This window comes from Miniopterus schreibersii (genome assembly GCF_964146895.1).
Source record: "Miniopterus schreibersii genome assembly, chromosome: 15".
Lineage (NCBI taxonomy): Eukaryota > Metazoa > Chordata > Mammalia > Chiroptera > Miniopteridae > Miniopterus > Miniopterus schreibersii.
Window position 1 is genome coordinate 31,962,583 of NC_138115.1, and position 21,647 is coordinate 31,984,229.

The following is a 21,647-nucleotide window of genomic DNA, read 5'->3' on the forward strand; positions in this document are numbered from 1 at the left end:
TCATATAAAAATTAGATTTTTTTAATAAAAAGGCAATTGTACACAGTGACTAGATATTAAAGATAGTTTCAAAGAATGATATGGGCTAACCCAAAGCACATGAGCCACAAAAGGAAGTATCAATGAAATTAATCATTCAGAATTCCAAGTGAAAGAAAATCTAGCTACATTTCAGGCAATGTTTGGGCTTGGAAAGTTACAGATGAGAGGTAAGAACAGACCAAAGAAACGATCTTTTCCTCTAACTCTTACATTATTTTCTCTTATAAAGAATTCTTAGTTTGCCCGGCTGGGCATGGCTCAGCGGTTGAGCATCGACCTAGGATACAGGCAATCGGGGTTCGAATCTCAGTCAGGGCACATGCCCAGGTTGCAGGCTCAATCCCCAGTCAGGGGCGTGCAGGAGGCAACCGATCAAGGACTCTCTCACACTGATGTACCTATCTCTCTCTCTCCCTCTCCTTTCCTCTCTCTGAAATCAATAAAGATATATTTTTTTAAAAAAAGAAAAAAGAATTCTTAGTTCAAATATTGATATAGACTTTACCTGGAACAATGTGGAAAATACGCAGTTTCCAAAAAGGCAAAATGTACTGTTATACATGTATAAGCCTATAGTATTGCCCATTTTAAGTCACTGTCTGACCAATCCATTGGCTACTACCAATTAATGGGCCAGGGGTGCCTTTTTTCAAATACTATTAAAAATTAAAATTAAAACCCATAGGGAAAAAAAACTGGAAAACATGCTCATAGCTCAATTCCTCTAAGTTTTACTCTCCCAACTCTAAGGCTCCTAAGCTGGTAATATTATTTCCACCAACACATACGGGCTTATTCTTTGGCTATGAAAAACTAACTCTGGCAAAAAAACAAAATGAAGATTTCCTCAAGTTGCCAATATTAATCTTCTTTTAAAAAGTGTCCACAGCCCTGGCTGGTGTGGCTCAGTTGGCTGGGCATTGTCCTGTGCATCAAAAGGCTAGGGGTTTGGTTCCTGGTCAAGGGCACATGCCTGGATTGCAGGCTTGATCATAGTGGAGGGTGCACAGGAGGCAGTTGATCAATGTTCTCTCACATCAATGTTTCTCTCCCTCTCTTTTCTTCTCTCTCTAAAATTCAATAAACAACAAAAAAAAATTGTATGCAGCAAGAAGAATGTGTAATACTGCTCTTTTAAAAAAGCTGCATAGTAATTATATATATATATAAAAAGTCTACAAATAACAGTCTCAGCCTGCCATGAAATAAATTATGTGCCCCTAAAATTCATGTGGAAGCCCTAATCTCCAATGGGAAGGTAATTGGAGATGGGGCCTTGGAAGCTAACTAGAGTTTGACAAGGTCATGTGGGTGAAACCTCATAATGAATGAGATTAGTGGCTTTATAATTAAAAGGAGAGATATGACTCTGCCATTTGAAGACACAGCAAGAAGACTGCAAGCCAAGAAGAGAGCCCTTACCAGAAAGCGAATTCTGTCAGACCCTGAATATGGACTTCCAACCCCAAAACTGTAAGAAATAAATGTCTGTTGTTTAAGCCATCCAGTCTATGGTGTTTTATTACAGCAGCCTGAGCTGACTTAAGATACAACCTATGAGAAGATAACATCAAATAAAAGTTTTACAACAGTCAAGTCACTGAACATGATGACAAGATGCTACTGAAGGTGCAAGCAAGATTTACAGCCAAAATCCAAACCACTGAAAGTTTTGACGGGAACCCTGGAGTTGCAACGTGACAATGCTAAAGTGGCAACCCTGGCCTTGGGTCAAGTACCCAAGAAGAGAACTATATACTTTGTGAGAAATTAATATATCCCAAGGCTGAGGAGTTTTCTGTTTCCTTTAAATCCTAATAAAGAGTTTATTTCATGCAGGAACATCAAATGACCAGCTAGCCTTACAAAATCATCCAAATATCACCACAGTCAAATTAAGCAAACAACACTCCAATACGCCAATTTCATTCCAAAGACCTATGTGTACAGAAGAGAAATCGACTTTATCAGCCTCATGATGTCTTAAGTCAGTATATTTAAATCTAGAAGCAGCACAAGATTTCCTCAAATCTTTTAGGAAAATTATCTCAATCTACTGGGAAACTATTTGCAAAAGCCTGCTTATGGTGTCAGGGAGTAGGTAAAACAAATAGGGCAGAAAAGTGGTAGAGGGGATCAAAGATGTTCAACTATATAGTGAAAGCGGAAAATGCACATAACTACAGCCCTGCCAAGTAAAATGTGCTAATGAAACGTCATTAAAGTTAACAAATAAGGGAAAATAATGTAAGAACTAATAAATTGCTTCACAAAGCATACGCACCTAATATTTTTAACATCAAGCTTTAAAACATAAAAAATTCCCTCTTACCAAACTTATAGTATATCTTCAATATGAATTTGCTGAGTGGATAAAATATGTACTAATCTGACAAGTTTTTCCCATTTGCACATGAACTTGGAGACAATTAGTTCACAGATCAATTAACCCTTATTTAAATGAAAACCCTAAAACAAATGGTGCTTTGAAGTTTCTATGTCATTATACTGTTTAAATTGTTCAAATAATGAGAAACACCCCCTGAGGAGATCTGCTTCTGAATTGGAAGGGAAGCACTCCAGAATAAATGATGACATACACTCCATGAATTTAAATTAGGGAGGAGAAGATGGTTTATATTAAGTGACAAGCCTAACAAATCTCTAAGGAAGAACAATCCAAGGTCTTGACATAAACTAAATATTAAGGAGGAGGGAGAAAAAAATGAGTAAAAAGATAGAACAAAAAGAACTACCAGTGGGAGAAAAAAGGTAAGAAAGTAAAATTAGTAATATTCCCAATATTTACTGAATTACTAATTATTTCCACTCACCAATTAAAGCAATCTGACATCTAAGGGTAAACTTTAAGTATTTGTGAAAAAGGCCTTTATTTCAAAAGTAAATGAAGTTTGTTATTATACTTTAAAAGGTTCTTCAGGCTTTCTATAACCTCTGTATAAGAACATTCATATTTTGTGACATAGTAAGTATTCAAAGACTGACAGCTCTATAGGTGTTTAACAAACAGCCTGCTAATTCCAATAGTAGATGACACTGGCATGCTAATGGCCTATGAGGGCCTCTTAAACTAGCTGCCTAACTCCATTTTCCATCCCTTCAATCTATTCTCCATGCTGTGGCCAGATTAAGGGTAATATCACTTGCCAGCTGCCTATGATCTTTCAAAGTTAATTCCTAATTATTAAATCTGAAGTGGAGCTTTGTATACAAGGCCCTCCAGAATCTAACTGCATCATACATTCTCTACTCTTAACATGCTCTAGCCCCGTATTATACACTGGAACACATCACAGTGACCTGATGCAAAACCCATGACACAGACAGTGCAGTGAAGGCCTGGGAAGGGGGCAGGAGAAGGGTGGAGGGGGTCAAGGGGGGAAAAAGGGGGACATCTGTAATACTTTCAACAATAAAGATAAATTAAAAAATAAATCACTAAGACACACAAAAAATAAAAATTAAAAATAAATAAATAAATAAATACTGTTGCTTCATTGTCTTCTCCATCTCTGTCCAGGACTACCCTTTAATTACTATTGCTAAAGCCAAGTTGTCTGAGGTATTCTCTGATTTTGTTCAAATCAGAAGTAACCACTCCCTTTTCTAAATTTTCATCCTGCATTCTTAGTATTTCTCTTACTCAACAAGTTCTATCCTACTTTATGGTGAGTGTTTGTGTACACAAATAGTATACTCACTGATTATAAAAATTCTATCACATCATATTTTTATCTCCCACACCTAACACACATTTCCATAAAGATCTGCTGATTCACTAAATAAACATCTCAAAGGACTCTGGGGGAAAAAAGATATATTTTATGAGAAAAAAATATGTTTATATATGTTACTTCTTAAACTAGAAAATCAAATGTTCAAATCAACTATGTGTTAATCCTTAAAACTGCTAATGTCTATCCTTTCATCTACATTCAAGTATATTCACTTCTCAAAAATAGATTGCCAAATGCTATGGTCTAAATATGCGTCTCCCCTGCTCCCAATTCATATGTTGAAATCCTAACCCCAAAGATAATGGTATTAGGAAGTAAGATCTTTCGGAGGTGCTTAGGTCATGAGGGTGGTGCCCTCCTGAATGGGATCAGAGTTCTTATAAAAGAGACCTCACGGAGTTCCCTAGCCCCTACCACCATGTGAGGGCAAGTGAGCAGGCAACAGCTATGAAAAAGAAAAAGGGCCCTCAACAGAATTCAACCGTGCTGGCGCCAAAATCTTGAACTTTTCAGCCTCTAGAACTGTGAGAAATAAATTTCTATTGATTATAAACCACCCAATCTGTGGAACTTTGGAGCAGCCCAAACAGACCTAGACACCAAACTTACCTCAAACAAGCGTAAGTCAGCAGGAACTCTGTCCCCAACAGAAAGGCAAACTGTATCACCTGGAACCAAGTCTCGGGCAAGTGTATGTTCCAATTTTCCTTCACGCACACTGTAACATGAAACAGAAAACCATGGCTGAAACAGAAAGCCATGCCACTATTTTAAAAGATGATTTCCAGTCAGCTTGCCTGAGGAAGAATAATCATCTGGGTCTGTTTGTGTAGCACTGTACCCACAATAGTGCTTAACCACATAGTTGTACATACACACAAAAAATATCTTTTGAACAAATCCATGTCTCAACAATATCAAAACCAAAACATGAAAGCATTAATAGTACAACTTGCTACACTAAACAGAGCATGAATTTTTCATGTCAGATTAATGGTTTCTACCTTACATTTAAACAAGTCTGTGGCCAGAGGAAGCGGGAGGCAGGGGCTGGGTGGAGATGGGGGTGGGAGTGGGAATGAGGATATCTGTAATAGTGCCAACAATAAAAATAAAGTTAAAAAATAAGTAAAATATGTTTGCAAGTCAAAAAGCCTATGTTTAAAAAAATAAACAAGCCTGAGGCCACAATGTATCATTGCACTAGTCACATTCAATTTCTATTTTTAAGAGTAGAAATCGGCATCAGAGACAAGGATCATACCAATGGCATTCTGGTGGCATAAGTTTACTCAGTTCTTCAAGAGATTTTTCTGAACGATATTCCTATTTTTTAAAAAAAAGCAAAACATAGTATTAAAATAAACATTTATAAAGAAATATAACTATGTATGTTCCTAAGAACATATTCCATATTAGATTTAATTAAATACTGATCTCAATCATTATTTTAAAATTTCTAAATTCTTATCTTTTCCTGTTCTTGCAATTATATTCTGCACATAAAAGCTTGTCTCTTATTAAATGATGTTATAGTAACCAAACAATTTTGATTATTAAATATTCCCAAGTTTATATTTTAATACTCAGTATGCAAATTTAAGGTCACATTATTTATCAGAAAATGAAGAAAACTGATTAGTATGTCAAAAAATATCCAATTTTCAGTTATTTAAAAGTTAAGATCATTGAACCTCATAATTAAGATAATTTTACTTTTAGTGTTTAATGACCAAAGAAGTCAAAGACAATTAACTGCAAGCAACATCTGATTTGAGGATTTAGGTACATGCTAACTGCAAAGGTTTATGGAATAAGTCTGCTTGAAAAGAACAAACCTTAAGCAAGGAGTAAAATGTGGCTTGCCCTACCTTGATAGACACCTTCCACATCACCCTGAATTATGCAAAAGGGGAAATTCTCAGGAGCCCTAACTGTGCTCCAGCCTTCTTCCAGCCAGAATCATAGCTGAGGGTCAGAGACATCTTTCACTTCACAATACTATTAGTGCACAAATACCATGGGTAGTCTTGCTTCATGCAACAACATAGCTATTTTTGTGTCATGTCTGCACTAAGCACACCAATCTTTTGATCTTGAGTTAAAAAGGGAGGAGTAGTGGGAGTGAAAGTTGGGGAGTGTTTTGAAATGACTGCAGTGTTAGTACTAATCAAAATTTCATTACCCATCACAAACTTTTTCAAATGGAAAATGCACAGTTGTATAAGCAAAACTTAGAACTAAATCAGTCTTAACTTAGGCAAGAAAAAAAATGTATGAGTGAGGTAAATCTATAAATACAAAAATTACAAAGCATCACTCCCCCAGCCATATTAAAGATATTAAGGAATTCAGAAATGTTACCTAAAAATTCCATAAAAGAATAGAAAACACGCACCAATCTTAGATCCTAGAAATAAATAACATAAAAGCTGCCCAATCTTTACCTCCCTCTTTAGATTTTTCAGTCTTTACTCCCTACCACTACAAAGACATCTCCATATCTAAATGACCATTTAACATACCACACCACCAAAAACCTGATAGCCATCTCTAATGAATGTCTAAAAGTTGTTATTCTAAATGTATTGTAAGGTGGCATCACTATATGACTATATAAAACAATTAGTTATTTTTAGGGCTGTGAGGGTACATAATAGGATGGGGAGATTAGATAGGGGAAAAAAGGCAGATAAAAATAAAAAATAAATATTAAAAGCACTCTCCTAAAATACAGATAAAAACACAAATACTAAATAATGATAAAGCATTAAGAATTTTTGATAAATTTTTGATAGATTTTTTGACAAAGCATTACGATGAGTTCAAGTGACAATAAATAGGATCTTTTTAGAAAGAGTTTTTAATTGCTGTTTATAGAATATTTTGTTGGTTTCATAGGCACATTGGGAAAAAGACTGACATCTGTACAAGAAACCAGATCTACCAATCTGAAATAGGGCTCATGAATGGTTTTGATTCTTTCTTGAGTTTTCCATCAAATGATCTATCATAAAGATATTTAGTAGATGGTTTCAGCTACTGCATTTAAAGTAAATAACCTTTACTTTACTACCTTTGTGTAAAATACCACAGCAACTATGTTAAAACTGCAATTTTATGTCAGTTTTTGTTTTTTGAGGGTAAAGGCTCTCTATTTACCAAAATAACAAACTAAGGTCTTCCATACACAGTGATAATATTGTAGGAATCCTTCGGAAGAAAATCACTCCATTTATCTATATCATTATTAAAGATGCAAGAGGGTTCCAGTTACTGATCCAGTGGGTAGTACCACCCACATGGCCAAATGATAGCTGCTTTGAATGATGCCTAGCTTGGAATGATCTCTGCTAGGCTAACTAGCTCCGCCTCCCTAGGGCAACTTTAGTCTGTTCTAAAGCAAGAGGATTCCCTAGAAACAGGATTCCTGACAGTCTACTGACAGAGCTCACAAACTTGCTGTAGATAATCTAATTCCAACTGTCTTTTCTACATTGGGTTTCTATAAACTAATTAACTAAATTAGATATTACTATGACAGTAAACACCTAAGGAATAAATCATAGATGTAAAAATAATCACAATCACTTAAAAGTACAGTCTTAAGACTCAAAAGAACATTAACTTCCAAGGTCATATGATATATTACATTATCCCTCAACTAGAATAATCCTTATATTCTTATTAACCATGCTTAAGAATTTTTAGCTAATAAAATAAGACTTGCGAACATTGTTCTCAGAAGGTATCAGATATTAAACATAAAACTAAGCTTATGTTTTTATTTATGCCTATACTTGTAAATAAAAATCCTGATTATTTCCACATTATTCACATTAATATTTAAAAGTTCCTTTATGTATGTTTTATTTACTATTTTAATGTCTATGTTAAATAGGGAGTTTGATCAAGATCAGAACATCCCTTTTGTGCAGAAATAAAAAATTTAAGCCCTGGCCGAATTTTTTAAATGGAAAAAATTTTAAAAACCTATTGATGAATATATACCTATTACTGTGCTTTTTGTTTCCATCTGCTTCGGTTGTACAACACCATCAAATAAAAAACTAGGTTTTCTTCATGCCCCTACCTAAATCAAAGCAGTCAAGTTAGTCCCACAAACTTCCCTAAAGACCTGTTTATTTCTGAAATTATTTCATAAATAACAAGTTGTTCCGACAAACATTACCATCCCCTAATAACTACAGATTTTTCTATAAGCTGCCTTAATTTTTTAAGCAATTAACTAAAATATCAATTTCATGTTGGCAAAATAGGTTACCTACTCACCTGAACAAAGGCAACTGTAACGACGATAAGTATTGCCTAAACAAAACAAAGAAACATCCTTTTAAATCACACATTATAACTTCAGAAATAACTTTTAGTTGTATTTTATTTTTCTGACTCTATCTATAGTACCAGTATTGAGATCAACTGGGGAAGAAACCAAAACTTTGCCCTGCCCAATGGAAAAAAAACCCTGATGGTGGCTTGCCTCCTCTAAGACAGCTTCTCAAACTTTTTGATCTCAGGATCCCTTTATGTTTTAAAAAACTGAGGACCAGTTTTTATGTAGGTTATAGCTATTTATATTTGTCATATTAAATACTTTTTCAATTAGTTTTAATTTCTACTTATTAATTCATCTAAAAATAATAAACCCACTGCATGTTAACACATAACATTTTTTATAAAAAATATATCCCCCCCAAAAAAAACTGTGAGAAAAGTGGCAGTTTCCAATTTTTCTATCTTTAATGCCTGCCTTAAGAGAAAGATGGATTCTCATACATGCTTCCACATTCAATCTATTGTACTATGCTGATTAGGCCAAAGTAGATAAAGAAAATCCAGCCTCACACAGATATTGTTGGATAAAAGAATACTTTAAAAGCTTTTTCAGGTGATTGTGGATAGTCTTCTTTGCTACTACACCAAAATTAGACAAGTGTGAGCTACTTAAAAGTAATGTGCAATGTACAATATAAAACTGTATCAATGAGCTTTTCATAACCTGTTACATTAAAATCCACTGATCTATCTTGCACTTTAAATGGATCCTTTATCACTAAAAATTTTGTAACATCATGCTCTGGTCATTTATACAACATTGACTTGATTATTCAAATCTTTCAAACGTTGACACATTTCATAATAGTAAAAAAAAAATCACATTCATTGAACTCACTACTGATCTTATTAAAATAAAGTAAGTATTAGGAAGCTCTCTAGCACATATTAATGCATAAAAATTTGGCAAAATTCTAATTATTACTTGAAAGCTTGAATTTTATTATTGACAACAAATTGTCAGCTGATTTTCTTGAAGTGAAAGGCTCATTTTACTCACTTTCAAAAAAAGTATGTGTTATCCTAGTCTTAATAACCAGTTTGTCTATCAGTCATTCTTTTAAGTAAAAGGCAGGTTCAGCTCACCACAATCACCCTTCCTTAAGACACCACTACATTTCAATACATAAAAGTCCTTTATGCATACTTCCCATTTCATTACACAGAATATTACAAGGCTATGTACTCGTGTCAAGATTTAATAAAATTAATTTTTACTGTTTTATCAAAAACATTCCTGAGAGAAATAATGAAAGAAAACAATGACTACTAGTACAGTTTGGTGGCATTATTCTGATTTGAGCAAAGGCTCTAACAGTTTTATCTGCCATTGCTTTTGTACCACTGACTCAAATATCTACAATGAAAAGACAAATGATGTTTTAGTATTATGAAAACAGTTTTAATGAGAAAACTTTCAATGAAAGCTAGAATAACCTAGCTGGAAAGAACAAAATCTTACATAGTAAATACAGTGTGCATTGTTAAATCATACTTTTAGTTTCACAAACATGAGGCTTTAGTTCACAATTAGTCACAATATATTCTCAATTGGACAGGAAAATAAATTGAAAATGTAACGGGAAAATTATTATAAAAGATTTCATATCTGTGAAATTACCAAGTTGTTAAATAATTTTCACGTGTGCCAATCACTAACCCTTGAACGTTGTTTGAGATTACTGCAATGAAAAGCAAGTTGGATATTAACCAAAACAAACCTGAAAAAACATTAAGGCATTTCTCGATTCATTTTTCAAAATAAAAGCCAATCCTAATTTATATGATTAACCAACAGTTTAAAAACATATATATTTTTTCTTACCACAGTGATACTGACAGCATCATCAAATTGATGCATTAAAACACTGATGACTGCAGAAGCCAGAAGCAGCATAATAAGGGGATTTTTAAACTGAAAGTGAAAACAAACAGTAATTCAACAGTTTTGTATGAATGATAGTTGTGTTCCATCACTGCAAAAGCTTGGGGGGGGGGAACTACTACTGGGGCAAGATTAAAAAATTACAAGTCTACATTTAGTTTAGTTTATATATCTCTTCAATTAACAAAAAAAGTTTACACTTAACTACATTTAAAAGTTACCACTTCATAACATCTCCCTTTCAGAGAAAAAGAAAATTAAATATCAATACTTAAAACTATAATTACTGCCCTGTCAGTGTGGCTCAGTTGGGTGGAGTGTCGGCTGGTGGCATCAAAAGGTGGCAGGTTTGATTCCTAGTCAGGGCACATACCCAGGTTGCAGGTTCGATCTCCAGTCGGGGTGTGTACTGGAGGCAACAGATCGATATTTCTCTCTCCCAACCATGTTTTTCTTTCTTTCTCTTTCTCTTTCTTTTTTTTCTCTTTCTCTTTCTGTCTCCCCCCACCTCCTCTCTCTAGAATCAATGAAAATCATGTCCTCAGGTGAGGATTAAAATAAACTAATTAATTACCCATGTGTTGTAGTAAACATGTATTTTAAATATTAGTTTAAAATATATAGCTGTTTTGAATTTCTACTGAAGCTAGAATAAGTGGGAAATGGTTTTTAAGCTAAAGATTTAAGTTAAACACTGGGTAGAACACCTAAATTATTAGCTTAAAACATTTCTATACTCAGGAAATTAGTGATGATTACAATTCAGTGGTTGGCCCACACACCACAGGAATAACCACCTGGGGCAGCAAAGAGCAGAAAATAAGATCCTCTCCACAGAAGCAGCCTTTTCTCAAGGCTAGTTTTCCTGATACCCATTCTAGCAAAGCCAAGAGTATAACAAAGAAACAAGACCACAACTCCAACCCAATCAGGTAGCACTTAAGTCACCAAGAGTCAGAGCCACCCCAAGTTTTTCTAGTGGGACAACCAACTCCTTAAACATCAGAGCTCTGTTGCCAGAATCTCTTTCTCTGATGAAGTGGTGTCAAATGCTGACAAAACTGCAAAGTATTAGACTACAAAGAATCCATCCCAGCAGAGAGCCCCAGCGCCCCTGGATACCACAGCTCTGAGGTGACACGTCACCACTCCCCATTCCCTTTAGGGCTCTATTGCCTAGCACAGTGGTTCCATCCCTGCTTCACATCAGAATGCCCAGGTTTACACCACACCAATTAAATCAGAATCTCTGGGCATAGGGCCCAGGCTTTGGCATTTTTAGTGCACTCCTCAACTGACTTTACTGCAGAGAGGACTGAAAATCACTGCTCTAACCAAATAAAACTACAACTGCAATGTGGTTCAGGGCTGACAAACCACACACTGACTGAGTCAGAGTCCTAGTTTAAATCCCTCTCTTGCCACTTGTGTGTGATATTTAATCTCATTAAACCCCAGGGGCTCTTCATCTAGAAAAATAGTACCTTGTACCAAAGATTGTGGTAATAATTAACTAAGAATGTATATTAAAGCACTGTATAAACCATAAAACCCTCTTCAAATGTTAGATGTTACCATCACACTTTGAGGACAAAGCCCAAGGTCCTTTTTTATTTCCCCCTAAAAAAGCTGTGCCATAGTACTAAGGACATCACTTGTAGGCTTGACAAATTTTTGCAAAACAACAAATTGTGTTCTCTGTAGAAGAGTAGAGTCACCTAATGCTTTATGATTGACAACTGATATTTATTATTAATTATTGCTTGCGCTTAACTACATTATAGGCACTCTTTCATTTCATTCTCACAGCAATCCCATGCTGCAGGTTAAAAGGCATTAGAAATTTTCTGGCAAACTATCCCTACTAGTTGAAAATTGGCCATAGGATTCTTGTAGCTTTTCACACTAACATAACTTACTAAGATAAGAAAAAAATCCTACAATGTGTTTTTCTGAAAAGATTAGGCTATTGATAAAATGTAATTAAAAATAGCTATCATCTATTGATAGTTTACTATCTCCTAAAATTATTATCCCCATTTTATAGACAAGGCTCAGAGGATAATAAAGATCATACAGACAGTATTACTAATTTTCTAAGCTAGCCATATTATTTTTTAAAATATTAGCATTCCTATAATAAAAAAGTGTAAATTAGACATCTGCAAAGGAAACTACTATTAACAGTATCACCTCCATATGATATGTCTATAAGCCCTTAAAGACTTGTATACTAAACATTATAGAAATTTCAACCTAACAATACACCCTAACAAATAGAAAAATTTAGGTAAAAAATATTTTATTTTATTTTTAATCCTCACCTGAGGATATTTTTTTCCATTGCTTTTCAGAGAGAATGGAAGGAAGAAAAAGAGAGAGAGAGAGACGGAGGGAGGGAGGGATGGAGGACCAGGACACGGATTGAGCCTGCAACCGAGGCACATGCCCTTGACCAGAATTAAACCCGGGACCCTTCAGTCCACAGGCCAACACTCTAACCACTGAGTCACACTGGCTAGGGCAGTAAAAAAAATTTTACAAACTTATTTCCTTCCATAACTTCACAAAAGTAAACAACTACACTAACAAAAATACCTGTAAATTACACAACAGAAGGGGAAATAAAAATACCTCACCTGAGAAATATACTTCTTCCATAGTGGCTCATCTTCACTGATATCAAATTCATTCCAGCCATGGAAGGCTCGTCTATGATTTACTTCACATTTGTTTAGACCATTCTGAAGATCAGCCTATTAGATTTTACATATAAAGTTACTGAAAATATTAGCAGAGAACAAAAGAAGTAAAACGCAAGAGTACTTACTGTATGATCACATTTATAGGAACTTCTACAACAGTCAGAACTAATCTATGAAGACAGAAAGCATATCAGTGGTTCCTGGGGGCAGAGGCACACAGTGGGAGGGATTAACTGTGAAGGGACATAGGGGAGTTTTAGTTAGTGACGAAAATGTTCTATATCTTTTATTGTGGTGATGGTTACATCTGTCAAAATGCAAACTGTACACTAAATATGGGTATGTTGTATCGTATGTAAATTATACTTTAATAAAATTAGTTTTTTAATGTAAGCAACAAGTTAGAGCTTAACAAACAAACAAACAAAATGGTTTTCTATGGGGGGGAAAAGGAAGAATACAAACCAGTCACTCTTAGAGAAAGCAAAATCTCAGTATATTCTAACTGGCTTTGTTTTCACTGTTGTTTTCTAAAATTAGCTTCTCCAAAAGGGCAATCAGTGGGCCATAACGGCCTTCCTTGTTCTTTCAGCCTATCAAAACCCTGAGGTTGGCAGTATTACCTTTGCTCTTGGGCTATCTAATTATTTCGGGCAGAAAATTTGTGGTTCCTAAATTACACAAAATAATGAAGTTAAGATGAACTGGTTCTTGGGATATTTTATGTTCTACAAATACCACCTAAGTTCTTCAGTGACTGTCTCTCATGATTCATTATTAGAACTATCATTAAAGAATGAAATTACCTGCATCCCTAAAAGAGTTTCTCTGGCCAAAGTTTCATGATACACTCCAATAACAGTCTTGCAAAACTTCATGTATTTAAATTAAGTGGTTTTAAGTGGTTTTAAAAGAGTATAAATACAACCATAAAAGAAAATCCTCAAATAAAGGACAGCCAATATTTTTAATGCCATCATTAAAATATGTGAACTCTTAAGGAAAAATAAAAAATATTCTTTTCTTCATGTTTCATTAGATTGTGCTTTTCAAAATTAGAGATTAAAGTTTATCTGCAGTTCTGAACTTGTACTTAGCTTTTACTTTACTTTAGAAAACACATTAAAAAAAGATTAACTCCTAATTCTACTTACGTTAATCATTAAATTGATTATTTTCCTAATCCAACTAATCCTTACATAGTACTAACAGTCCTGTAACACTAATGATCTAGAGTGGTACCATCCAATCAGGTAACCACTAGCCACATGCAGCTATTTAAATTTCAATAAATAAAAATGAAATTCAGTTTCTCCCCTAACCTAGCCACACTTCAGGTATTGAATAATCATGTTTAACTAGTGACTGCTTTGTTGGTAAGTGCAGAAGAACTTCTGCCATCACAGAAATTATATCGGACAGCAATTATCTGTAGAGTCTCAGTAACTGATTTTACTATGTACTCCTTTCCTCCCCACCAAGTACTTACTTGAAGAATGCTTGCAACCTCACTGACAGGTAATTCACTTGCTTTTTTTGATGTCAATACAGGAATCATTGTCTCATTTTCACCATTAGGAAGTTTTTGAAAACGTGCAACCTAGAAAATCAAACCAAAGGAAAAATATTTGCATATACCAAACATTTCTAATGCAGTCTAGAACAAATAAAATTCCAATGTTCACAGCAACTTATTTCCCAATTAGAAAACAAATTACTTTCAGACTAATGAGTGTCTAGTACTAAGATAATTTTACACTAACCAACTATATGCTGATTTTTCCAGAAAGCACATTTCAAAAATTAGGCCACCAAAATAATTTTCACATTAAATTAAAAAGATGCTATTTCTACACTAAGGTAATGAGTAAAAAGTAAAACAAATGTCCTGTCTAGCACATCCTAATGATTACATGTAGTCATAATCCTCTAAACTCATTTGTTTTAACACAAAGGACAAGGGCTTTTTACATTTAATTACTCCTATTGATGAGCTGATTTTTTAACTATCGAGAAAGGACACCTAGCTCTCAAAGCGCCATGACAGCAAGTCAGACTTAAAGTACCAAACAAGGGGGAAAACAAAAAGCAAAAGAGACCACACAAGCAGAGGATACACAAGTTAGTGAAGGGCCTGCAAACAAGCAGAGTAAGTTACAGACATGATGTAACCATGGCACCTACTTATGCAGCTTCATAAATAGATTCCTAGCAAAACTGCTTAACACACTTCTAGGAATAAATCCCCAACCCAGATTTGTCTTGGGTCTTAAGCTGAGATCCTTTATAGACAAAAAGAGTTATGAATACGTAGGACAAAGAGAGACAAAAAGTTCCCCACTGAAACTTTTAAAGAAGGAAACACTTCAGTTGTCACACATCCACTGATTAAAATACTGAAACTGAAGTGATCATCTTACTGTCAAGATACAAGTCTAAGCTTTCAGGTAAAATGCTGTCAATCTTGGCTAATCAACATTTTTAGGATAAAACAGTGCCCTAAAATTTTTTTGAGGCAACACTACTTTAAGACAAGAAATGAGATCAAAGAAGAATAATTTTTAAAGTTTCTATTATTATTAAATGTCATTATAGAGGCCTGTCCCCATAAAAAACTTTTTGCACTAACTCCATAAGATGGTAAATAGCTGTGGGAAAAAAGGATTTCCTCAGCATGACCAAGTTCAGAAACAATCAAACACTACATGTTTTTAATCTCATGTTTTTAAAAGGCTTTGTTAAATGTTTAAGTACCTTAAAAGAGAAAGATTTTTCCACTTTTAATAAGATATTAGTGACAACAAATTCCAAGGTAACTAGAAACTGATTATCTTTCTTTCATGAAAAATAAAGTCTTGAAATTATTTTATAGCATAATATATTTTTTTAATCCTTACCCGAGGATATGTGGGTTTTTTATTGATTTTAAAGAGGGGGAAGGGAGGGAGGAGGGAAAGAGGAGAGATAAAGAGAGAGAGAGAAACATCAATGTGAGAAACATCAAACTGGTTGGTTGCCTCATGTATGAGCCCCAACCGGGATGGAACCTGCAACCTAGGTATGTGTCCTGACTAGGAGTCAAACCTGAAACCTTTTCGTACCCGAGACGAGGATCTAATCAACTGAGCCTCACCGACCAGGGCTAAAGTGATGTTTTTGACTAAATAAGAGGGAATGGAATCTGGAAAATTTGTAGAAGGGCTGGCATTAGGGAATGGAAAATTTATCCAATGTTACAGGTGGGAAGGCAGAGTAACACAGTGGGCAGGTAACTGGTAGCTGTGGTGGAGGCATAAAAGCAAAACTACGCTAAAAAGTAGATGGGCACCCTACCAGGCTCTATGGATTGTATTATGGAATTTTTGTCTCGATCCTAAAGAGCAAAAGGAAGACCCTGAACTGTGGTCTAAAGAAAAAATTAAGAGAGAGGGGGGAAAGGAAGGGAGGGGAGGAGAGGGGAGGGGGGAGGGGAGGGGAGGGGAGGGGAGGGGAGGGGAGGGGAGGGGAGGGGAGGGGAGGGGAGGGGAGGGGAGGGGAGGGGAGGGGAGGGGAGGGGAGGGGAGGGGAGGGGAGGGGAGGGGAGGGGAGGGGAGGGGAGGGGAGGGGAGGGGAAGAGAGAAGAGAAAACAGGCACAAGTTGGAAAATAAAAGAAGTGGAGAGTAAGAGTGGTGAGAATACACCAGCCTGCACAATAACAGTGACACAGTAATTCCAACAAGACAATACTGATGACAGAAGTTCCTAATAAGAACTGTAGGTTCATAATGATTTACAGAAATCAAGCAAACCCACGCAATTTAAGAAACAATTGCTTGTTGATTAAAGCCAAAAGTGAGTGACACTAAATAATTCCATCTAAATGTGACTGTAATTACTGACACAGAGAAGCTTACATGCATAAAACACACTCCAGGTAGACAGGAAAATTTGCACTTTGGGCACCTATCTTCAAACCGCATTTGTAGAAAGGACCATGACACTACCGTTAGAAGGAGTAGTGAATCTGGTCCCAAAGATGAACAAATGACTCCAAGTTTTTTTAATTATCTTCTGGTTGAGAAAAGGCAACCAGTATTTTTCTGTAATGCTGTATGAGTCCACTTATATCCACACTATACCATGTTCAACTGGATGGGATAATAGTACAGTACAGCAGGTATCTAACCAAACATCCCCTTCAGAGCTAAGAGGACAAGACAAGGTCCCAGGCCCCACCCCAACTTCAAATACAACAGCTCTGCTTTTATGTATTTTATGTTTTGGCTTCAAAAAAAAAAAATTCTGGTATTTAAATACAGTTTTACAGCTTTAAAAAGTGGGGTGGAGAAAAGGGATTGAAACACTCTAGCACAGTGGTTCTCAAACTTATTAGTGAGCATCAGAACCACATGAAGGGTTTGTTAAAACACAGGTTACTAAGCCCCAACCTGAGAGATTCTAAAACAGCAAGTATGGGGTAGATCCTAGGAAGCGCATTTCTAACAAGTTCTCAAGGAATGATGATGATGCTCATCCAGGGACCACACTTTGAGAACCACTGCTCTAGTAAAGGTCAGACTTAGCTAGATCCCAATTTATAATCCCAATTCTATGTCCCGCCATCTGTGTAATCTGGAACAAGTTACTTAACTTCTCTTGAGTCTTGTTCCTCAGTGGAAAACTGGGATAATACCTATTTTGATTTCAATAAGAACTAAAGAAAAACCATTCATAAAAGTGTGTGGCACAGTGCCTAGAGGATGGTGGGTCCTCCAATACTGGCTCCCTTCCCCTAAAGTAACACTAATAGTATATAACATTAATGCATTTGCCTCACTCCCCCTGCCCCCCCTTCATTTTCACAAGGGTATAACCTGGTTTTTGCCATCTTGGTACCCTCTGCAAAGTTCTTAATAATATTCAGCATCGAAAGTACTATTATTAAATATATATATACTGGGATTTTCTCTCTTACTGGATAATTACATAGCAACAGAATAGTGTGGTTATCCTGAGATATACCTATGCCTTTCAAAAGATCTTTCACTGAAAGTACAAAAAGATGACAGAACTGATCAGAAAAAGAATTTATTTATTCACCCATGAATTAGTCTATCTTGTACAAGGACTGGGCAAGTCCATGTATTTCACCTTTGAAAATACTGAGGTTTCCAACCGCCAGACACCATATTTACTGGCAAATATATTAGCCATGCAAGCAGGAAAAGCCTATCTGTCCCAATGAAGCTCTCTAAAGATTAAACTGCTAGCACACAGCAGAGCAGAAGCTGGCAAGTGTCTCAAAGCTGGCAGGTCTCATCAGCTTAGGATTACTGTTTAGCCCTACCAATGAACAAATGGTGGCATGGGAAGGAAAGGCACTGTAAACACATTTTTATGAAATACTAACTCACCCAAGCATTAGGTTTAACATCACTTTAAACACAAAGTGTAAAGTCCAAATTGAAGCACAAAACATAGCTACGGTCATGTACATAACTAAGTATTCGGAAACACTCACAAATGCCTCCTATAATATGCAAGTCCCTATTTTTTTCTGCTAACTGTATCAGAAAAAGTCATCAACACAAATATTCAGTCTTATCATCTAAAAGGCAAGATGGAATGTGGTCATCCTCAAACTTTAGTTGTCTTCAGAATCAGCTGGGAGTGAGGTGCTTATTAAGAATAGAGGTGCTATTAGGTATTCTGGGCAAAAAAGTTAAAGCTGAATCTGACCAGTGTTAACTAGGTGTAGAGCAATGGTTCTCAACCCTGACTGCACACTGAAATCACCTAGGGAGCTTTTAAAAATTCCTACAGCCAGAAATCCAGATCCAGACCAATTAAATCGGAATCCCAAGGATAGGTCTTTTAAATCTCCTAAAGTGATCATGCACAGCCAACACACTTAACCTATCCATCAATTTACAGGAAATACAGGAGACAGAGGAGCACATTAAATTACTTCCAAAGAATGCATTCAGCAAATTCCAGACTGTGGGAAATTCTACAGGACAAACAATCTGATTTTGTCTACAAGTAAAAACTATAAGAAAAGAGGAGACATTTTTAGACTAAGAGCTACTTAAAAGGTATGTCAACAAAGAGGAAGAACAATGTTGTTTGTTCCATTAATGGGAAAGTTAATTTTGATCACGGTGACTAAAGTGGTATTGCAAGATTTCCCCACTATCAAGTTACTATTTTTCCCTTTGTATGTAATAAATATCTTGTAAGGAGATATTTTGAGATTGTGTAAAATATCCTACACCTTATTATTTTTGCTCACTGTCTAACTCTTGACTGAAACAATGATTACTATGGTGGTTGGCCAATGGTGATTTTTCTAATACCACCATTCTGTCTACATTTATTAAGCTGAATCCTACTATTCATTTTGTTGCTCAAATTGTCCCAGTTTGGGCCAGTGGAAAGCTTTAAACAGGCTTCCTACTATGTCCTTTTGACATGTTGTCACCAATTTTTGAGCATTTCCTTCAGGATGTTCCAAGCCTATCTTTGTATTTTCCCTGCCCCAGCATTAGAATTACCATTTCTCCAGGAAGCCTTGGTTCCTTTTATTTAACGAATATCATTCAGAAGTGTCATGGCTTCAAGGCCTTCACAGCAGACTGAGTTAAGAAATATATATACAAACACACAAACACCTATTTTCTATCTATCTATCTATCTATCTATCTATCTATCTATCTATCTATCATTTATATATAAACATGTTAAAAACTATAAGTGCATACTGAAGCTGCCAATTCCAATCTACCTCTACAGTATAGCGCAGTCCTTTCTCTTTCCTTATTTGTAAGTCCTTTCTTACAGTGAAAAACTTGACTTTCATTATCACCATTATATTTACTTATTTGCTCTAATCTAGAACACAGAGTAGTTTTGTAGCTCTAACCATACCACTGTGGAAAAAAAAAAATTACCAACACAATATTTGTGCAGAGGTTTTTTTGTCTTTAGTCTTAGGTTTATTTATCATTCTTTTTGTCAACAGCCGCAACATTACTTAGGTTAGTTTTCCCCATGCCTCCTTTTCTTAGTAGCTCACTGAGCATTTCATTATGTGGTAGTACTTTGATTTAATTGATTCTCTCAATGAGAGACACTTGGGTTTTTCCTATATTTTGCTACATGCCTATATTATAAATGTCGCGATAGAGTGAATGTCCTTGTACAAATCACTTTGTATGCTTGTGCAAATACAGGTATGTTACTGTAGGTAGCCAGAAGGGAATTGGATATTGCTGAGCCTAACGGGCTGAATTGGACACTGAGCCTGTTTGCTCCAACAGGAAGCTATAGCTTCATACACACTCCAGGGGAATTGCAGCATTATCCCTTAAAAGTCCTCCTTGCCTACCCTCTGGTATCATGGGGGGGAGGGGGCAGGAGGAAGTAGGCACACGCACAGATGTCAAAATGGTGCAGGAGATGTGCTTGACCAAAGAGACTTGTCAGTCTAACCTGGGGAAACAATAGATTGGTCATGGGGTGGACGCATCAGAAGCCCACAAAAGCTTGGGGAATTGATCGGTTATTTTGAAAAAGCTCTTGGTTCTTCCCAAGCCTGGGAAGGTATAATCCCCAGGGAACAATGATATCTCTCTCTCTTTCTCTCTGACCCCCACTTGCCTTGTTTGTTCATGCTCTCTCACCCAGGAACACATACAACCATGTAGGTCTAGCAGCTACTGGGGCCCACAGCAGCTGGACTAAGCTTTAATATGAGGCAGAAACTCTGGACCCTGGCCTTTGTTTTGGCCTTCCTAAAGACACAGTTAGACTTTTGCCATCACGAGGAGAACAGAGATGGGACGTTGGAAACCCAGGGGTCTATTTCCACCCAAATAAACCTTGCCATACCACAATCTTCCATACATGGATCCTTAGAATGCTTTCCTCATGATCCTGTGGAAGAGCCTGATTTCCACCAACACCACTGTGGAACTGTTGGGTGTTTGTATTTTTTACACTCATAGCTATTGCTAAATTGCTCTCCAAAGAGATTGTGTCAAATAAACTCCCAACATCTGTCAGGAGCTTCTATATTCCTTGCAACCTAGCCAAAACTAAGCATCACTACATTTTAAAAATCCTTGCCAGTTTGAAAAGTGTGAAATGGTTATTTTAATTCACATTTTTTCATTACTGAGGTTGAGCACCTTTTCACATATCTTTTGCCCATCTGCAACCATGTGCAATGAACAACCCTGCACAAACCTCTTCATATGCGTGTGCAAGGACAGGTATAGCATACATTCCTATACACTATCCAGAATATAGAATCTTACAACTCAACAATAAAAAAGCAATTATCAAAATTACATAAGGGGAAGAAGATTTGAATACAAATTTCTCCAAAGACATGCAAATAGCCAATAAGCACATGAAAAGATGCTTGATATCATTAGTCATTAGGGAAACAAATCAAACCACAACATGATACTATCTCATATCCCCAAGAGAGCAATTTAAAAAAACACACAGAAAATAACAAATGTTGGAGAGGATGTGGAAAAATTAATTGGAACTCTCAAACATTGCTGGTGAAAATGAAAAATGGTACAACCTCTATGAGGGTTACTCAGGAAACTAAACATACACATAACCCAGCAATTCTATTCCTGAGCATACACCTAAAAGAACTGAAAACATACATTCACACAAAGCACCTGTACATGAATGTTCAAACCAGTATTATCCATATAGCCAAAACACAGAAACCAAATGTTTATCAAATGATGGCAGGTAAACAAAATGTGTTATATTGATACAATGGAATATTATTTAACCAAAAAATATATGACACATGCTATAATGTGGCTAAATGTTGAAAACAAGAAAGAAGTCAGTCAAATACAGAAGTTCACACATGAAATATTCAGAATAGGCGA

The 21,647-nt window shown here is 35.9% G+C and overlaps 1 protein-coding gene across 8 annotated transcripts in view; it reads right to left on the reverse strand.

The window, feature by feature from the left end:
* Positions 1-21,647, reverse strand: part of ATP2C1 (ATPase secretory pathway Ca2+ transporting 1) — a 118,775-nt gene that overhangs the window by 65,213 nt on the left and 31,915 nt on the right. For all 8 annotated transcript variants that reach the window (XR_014000347.1, XM_081159343.1, XM_081159341.1 and 5 more), the window contains 6 exons: positions 14,236-14,346; positions 12,681-12,797; positions 9,982-10,071; positions 8,094-8,129; positions 5,065-5,126; positions 4,410-4,518 (listed from right to left, as the gene is read on the reverse strand). Coding sequence is in view for 7 of the 8 variants with exons in the window: in XM_081159341.1 (XP_081015467.1) it covers positions 4,410-4,518; positions 5,065-5,126; positions 8,094-8,129; positions 9,982-10,071; positions 12,681-12,797; positions 14,236-14,346 (525 nt within the window). In the remaining variant the exon portion in view is untranslated. The remainder of the gene's footprint in view (positions 1-4,409; positions 4,519-5,064; positions 5,127-8,093; positions 8,130-9,981; positions 10,072-12,680; positions 12,798-14,235; positions 14,347-21,647) is intronic.